The sequence below is a fragment of the Hippocampus guttulatus genome, chromosome 10 (genome assembly GCF_054856545.1).
Source record: "Hippocampus guttulatus isolate MCC_2025c chromosome 10, RoL_Hgut_1.0, whole genome shotgun sequence".
NCBI lineage: Eukaryota > Metazoa > Chordata > Actinopteri > Syngnathiformes > Syngnathidae > Hippocampus > Hippocampus guttulatus.
Genome location: NC_141270.1, coordinates 9,643,803 through 9,650,118, shown reverse-complemented (window position 1 = coordinate 9,650,118; position 6,316 = coordinate 9,643,803). Strand labels below are relative to the sequence as shown.

Genomic DNA, 6,316 nt, shown 5'->3' with positions numbered 1-6,316 from the left:
TTTCAGCATCACCCAACTGTCACTCTTCTGAGTCTTTTTCACAAACACAAACCAGTCTTCACTGTGTCATCCAGAGGAAAAGTATACATTTTTTACATAATGGCATTTAAGTTTGCCATTTAGCCCACACACTCATTTGTATTTACACACTGGTAGTTAATATAGACAAAAGAATTGTGTGTGTGTGTGTGTGTGTGTGAGTGATGCTCATGTACAAGGAATGGTGGGCAAGTCAGTTCTAAATCACTCTGACATTTATTAATTTATAGTGAGACCTTTGAATGTAAGTGTCCACATGGATTTCCGCATTATCACAAAACAGCATAACACATCACGATTTCCCTTTAAAACGCATTTCACAGTACAGATGTGATGCATACAAAATTAATTTAACATACAGGAAAATATATACATAATAAAACCTTTTTTTCCTTCTCTCCTTTTTCATCACATTAATGCACTTGTGTTAACCTTGTACAGACAGACAGATATTTAATTGTAGAGCATATGCCTTTGAAGGACTTCATGCAGCAACATCTGCACAAACAAGCAACTTTGAAAACAGGGTTAGGGATCCTTTTTCCTATTAGTGGTCATTTGTGTTGTTAGAAAGTCCTTAAAAGGGACAATGTAATGTAAAATTCAAACTCAATTGATGAGTTAGTGTTTTGCTTTGTCTAACAGTTCCTCCACTGCTTTGTGAAATTTATGGAGAGCCAAATCAAATGTTCATATATGACCCGCAGGCTGTAGGCCCCCCCCCACCCCTGCTTTAGTGAAAAATTTATGTGGTGACATGCATTCAAAGACTGAATCTCGGTTTCCTTTCATATTGATGTCGTAAAGCAATGTCATGCTGTATATACACTTGAAATGGTTCATTTTGACAATGACTACTATTAAGTCGAAATCGCATACTTAAGGTGCACAGTGCAGCTTGTGTCAGGTTAATATGAACCCCTTTGGGAGACTCCAAACTGTACTCTTAGTTTTTATGATTTTACAAATGAAAGCTGAAAGGCTTGCAAATGTCATAGTGACCAAACCTAGGAAACAGGTGAGCCATTCTTGTACCTGCTATAGTGTGTGATGCACTTAAGATAACCAACACAGCACACCATGTACATAACGATAGCACTGTTGACAATCCAAGGTATCCTCCCCTAAATGTCCATCGTAGTACTGATACTGACCTGTGAGAATCAGCATGTCACCACAGGGCAACAAAACTGCTGGAAAATACAAAGAAGAAGTGATGATACTACTACTACTACCACTAATACTACTACTAATAATAATCATCATCATCATCATCATCATCATAATCCATGCATCTATTTTCTAATCCATTTATCCTCACGGAGGTCGTGGGCATGCTGGAAATAATAATAATAAAAAGAAGAAGAAGGAGAACAATAATAATAGTAATAACTGTAGCAGTAGTAGTAGTAATCGTAGTATTAGTAGTCGTAGAAGCAGTAGTACAGTACTACAAAGTAGTAGTAGTAGAATCAGAAGAAGCTCGGGTAACTGTTAGCTTGTCAGGAAACTGCAAACTCTACTATTTGTCATTTGTATTGTGTTGAAGGATTTAGGAGACATTCTATAAACACGTTCAGCAACACGAGTTGCGATTTGTGTCAGGTCACGTCCAAATTGGCTATTGTTCCATCACAATGACTGAGTCCATGGCTGGGCCAAAATCGGTGTATGATTTATGATCCTATTTGTTGAACAGGTTTAATATTGATGGTTGTCGGACGGACTGTTTTTCGAGGAGATCACAGAGGGAGAAAAATGTCAACACATCCCACATCACAGGATAATCACTCACAATAATATTTCAGAGATAGCCAAGAATCTGAATTACTGATTTTGATTGCATGGGAAAATGCACAAAAATTGGCCCCATTTTAGAATGCAATTACCTTGTTTTAGGTAGGAAAATGCCCGGTTGAATTCATCCTTGCCATTCTATGTTGTTGCAATTTACACAGAACAGCAATATAGGAAAAGTTTGGCTTTTAGAGCATTTTCTGAGCAGCTTGGGGAGGGGGGAAAATCACTCTTAACATACCCAGCAATACAGCATATTTGCTTAAGATAGAGGGTGAATTTGGCTCAATTTGGCTCAATTGTACGTGTGTGTGTGAACATTCGTAATGACTTTGTAGTTTATATTGTAATGACACCGTTGAGCACTGCATGAAAGGTTTATTTCATTTGAAACTGCTCACAATCAAGGCCTTTGCAATGCAGTATTCAGTCATAGTAACAAGCTTTTTTGTATTAAGGCAGGGGTGGGCTTTTTTTTTTTTTAATTTTATTTTTGCTCAGGGACTACATTTAATCATTACATTTCAAAGTTTGGACATTTCATTAAAATTATGTAAAATGAATAAATAACTAAATATGATAACTCCGTAGAATAGTTCATCTTAATAATAAAGTATAATTCACGTGCATTTTGTTGAACAGTGTAAATAAAAAATGCAGAATACATGATTATCATTTTTGAAATCTGTCGTTATGAAGATTACGAAAGAAGCTCCATTAAAAGTTATCAAAAGAGATTTGTGTCCATCTCGACTATTAAACAGAGTTACTCCTGCAGGCGAGTGGCACCGAGGTGCGAGACACCTCCATGTGCACGGTGGACATGGGGAAGCGCTCACACTCTTCCTCCAGGGGGCGGCAGCAGCAGTGCTGGATCACCTCCTTCACCTCCTGCCTAAAGTTGGAGTTGAGGAAGCCGTAGATGATGGGGTTGATGCAGGTGGACGACATGGCCAGGAGGTGACAGAGCGAGAAGAGCAGGTTGTGGTGGCACACAGGCAGCGCCTCCTGGTTCCAGTCGGCCACGGCGTTGAAGATGGTGAGCGGCAGCCAGCACAGGGCAAAGGCCGTGATCAGGGCCACCAGCATGATGTTGATGCGACGGCTGTGGGTCATGTGCTGGCTCTCGGGCATTCTGGCGCGGTTCAGCATGTCTTTGCGGTGACGCAGGCGCACAAACACTCGGACGTAACACAGCAGAACGAGAATGAGAGGGCCGCAGTACTGGAAAAGCAGCAGCCACGTGGTGTAAGTCAGCCGGTGATGCTGGGAGGGCCAGCGCTCCAGACAGGCCTCCATGTGCAAGGATGCGTAAAGGTTGTGAAAATGGAGGGAATTCGGAAGCACGGATGAGTTAGCAGCCGAGACGTGATGCGGAGGTGACATATCGTGAAAGAGAGCAGACTGGGGAAGGATCACGTTGGCGTAGGGCTCCTTCGTGAGCAGCTGAAAGGCCAGGAAAGGCGAGGAGGTGAAACAGGCCAGAATCCAGATGACAACGACTGCTGTGTAGGCTTGCGGAATGCTGGGCTTCCAGCCAGTCGGGTTGATGATGAGTTGGTGTCTCTCCAGGGCGATGAAAACCAGGGAAAGGATGGAGACGGTCACAGACATGCATTGAATGAAGGGCACCAGGCGGCACAGCAGTGACCCAAACACCCAGTGGTCCATGAGCGTGTATATGAGTGTGAAAGGGAGGCAGAAGACACACACCAGAATGTCAGAGAATGACAGGTTACAGATGAAAATGCTGGTGACGTTGGCTTTCTCCCGGCGCCGAGTAATTATGCAAATAAGGCCGACATTGCCCACAAGGCCCAGCACCATTGTGACACTGTACCATGCCACCAGAAATGCCGTGAGGACCGGAGACGTGTGACATTGGTCGTCGTGGCCCAGACCCAACAGGTCTGGGAACAGAGTTTCGTTCTCGCGAGGCTTCTCCCACGGTGGGGCTCGTGACGGGGACGTTTGGTTGAGGGACGGCGCGGAAGGGGGGTGCTGGCTCGCGTCACCACTGAAGGACATCTCGCCGGCACTTAAGGGTCACCAACCCCCAGGATGAAGACATCCATCTTAAAACTTAGCAGGTTATCGGCATCTGTGATGGATGGGGAAGAACACAACAACTTCATTCAGAGGTCAAAAGATCAGCTCAAGTTACATGGGAACCCATGAAATGCTATCCATGCTTTTGCATTTTGTCAGTGAAAAAAATATAATAAGGCTGATCCAATTTTAAAACAATTTATTTGTGCAATAAATACTACAAGATGCAACTGCATGGAAAGGGTGGGCATTTAATACATTCAATATTTTGAGGAAAAAACTATTTTGTTTCTGGAAAACCTTTTACAATCATAACAATCATAATAATAAGAAATATTTGCAAAACATAATGCAAAAATACATTACAATTGTTTTTCTTAAATTAAGCAGGAGCGTTATGTCCAGTTCATAATAAAATGGAATAGGACCAGAAAAAAAAGAAACAAAATATCGTTTGATATTGATGATCACTCACACTTTCAAACTCAATGCATTAGAAGAACAAAATAAAATCCAACACTACATTTCCAACTGAGGACATGATGGCCAGTGATGGAGCAAAGTTTTCGCACCCTTGCTCTAAAAGAAGATTTCACACGACTATACGTATGTCATCATGTACAATACACTTGCTAATCCATCTGGATAGGATGTGACGTGTAATCCCTCAATCAGGCGAAACGCAAAAAGGCATGATGACAGTCAACGGACCGTGTAGTACGCAACGCCAGCAGACTTCTGCTTTCCAAGTCGCACAATATAGCGTGTGTCAAAACAAAAGGCCATGACATTGTGAGAATCCTAAAAATGGATTGTTTACGTCTCCCGCGAAACCTTAGCCGTGGAAATCGTGCTTGGCACATACAATGAGCCTGTCATTTTGCGTCAAAGGCACATACTAGTTGTTATCAGTCACTTCACAGTGCATCATTACTAACACACAGTGTCAGTGTGTTGAATGAGCTGCAGGCGAGGTAGCAGAACATTGATGTGGCTGCACTACAAAAAAAATAAATACCACAGCCATTATAAAGCAGACGAGATACATCCCAGAAAAAAAAAAAGACTCGGTGTGATAATCTCAGGAACACAGCTGACCCTGTATTGCAGTGTTTGAGTGCAATGTGACCTGGCACCACAGTGTCCACCGTATTCTTCCATTCTCATTGAAAGCACAGTCATTAACTCATTCAGTACCAGCCAATTCTGTACCAAGTCTGAAAAGACGTTTAAAAACGTCTTTGGGAGTGAATGAGTTAATCACAGAGAAATCAGCCCACAATGACAGAAAATTAAGTGAAGATAAATGATGATGAATTTCAGATGAGGAGAAATTACCACCACACCCATCCGCACACCCCACACACAAGCACTTTATTGCAAGGCTTGTAGAACCCATGTGTTGGTCGGCTTGCATTTTTAATCGATTTACATTTTAATTGGCACTGGCACCAGTGTGGGTCCAACGATGTCTCTGATTACTTCACACCATCGGACGTAATATCAGACATTCAATATTATGACAGGTTAGTTTTGGAGGACTGCAACTCTTTTTGTGACTACAGTCATGCATTAGTTGAGAGGAATATGAAGAAAAAATGTTTATAGGTTAGCTCATGATAAAACAGAATATTACCATAATTAAATTTTACACAGTTCAGAGTAAGATAGAATCCAGGAGAGGAAAAATTAATCAAATAATAACATAAAACACATAAATCGCTGAAATTACATAAACGAAATACGTATGACATGTCAGCTCATCTCAGAAGAAGACCATAAAAATGCAATTAAAATGAAATAAGACCATCGTTTAGTAAAGGTATTTAAAAAAAAAAAAGGAATCTGACAATAAAATAGGACAACCCATAGACCGGCAGTTATAAATTGATTGAAGTGAATTGATTTACTTTTTATCCATTTCATGCACCCTGTAACCCGATAACACGAGCTGTCCACTGTGGTAACCGCTCTCCCGGAAAGGGTTAATGACTGCACTTTTCCAATCTTAATCTATATTTGTGATTACAGTCATGCAATAGGCTTGGGGTCAGCAATATAGGTAGCCCCCAAGGACCATAAGTAACCCGTGGACCTGTTCTAAAAATAGTTCACCAGTGAGACGGCGATTTTTTTTTTGTATTGCTATATAATAAAAATACAATAAAAAAATACTACCATGTACCATTAGCTGTTAAAAAAACGTCTTTTTTGCTTTTCTTTCGTCTATTCTATTTGCTTCAATTTAAAAATGACAATCAAAAAAAGAGAAAAAGTTCAAAGGTCAGCATCGTGTCGCACGACCAAATCATAGCTTTCATTCAGACAAGCGGCTGCAGCGACCATAAGCTGATTTACCCCAAATAATTCGAGCAAATTTGTTCTTTCAAAAGTGTATATGTAGGTGGTACCCCTTTGGCTTAATCAGGAC

The 6,316-nt window shown here is 41.1% G+C and overlaps 1 protein-coding gene across 1 annotated transcript; it reads right to left on the bottom strand.

The window, feature by feature from the left end:
• Positions 1–2,375: 2,375 nt before the first annotated feature.
• npy4r (neuropeptide Y receptor Y4) lies at positions 2,376–3,864 on the bottom strand. Its single transcript, XM_086122154.1, has one exon. The coding sequence runs from the start codon at positions 3,862–3,864 to the stop codon at positions 2,593–2,595; it is 1,272 nt and encodes a 423-aa protein (XP_085978280.1). The 3' UTR covers positions 2,376–2,592.
• Between the last annotated feature and the right edge of the window lie 2,452 nt (positions 3,865–6,316).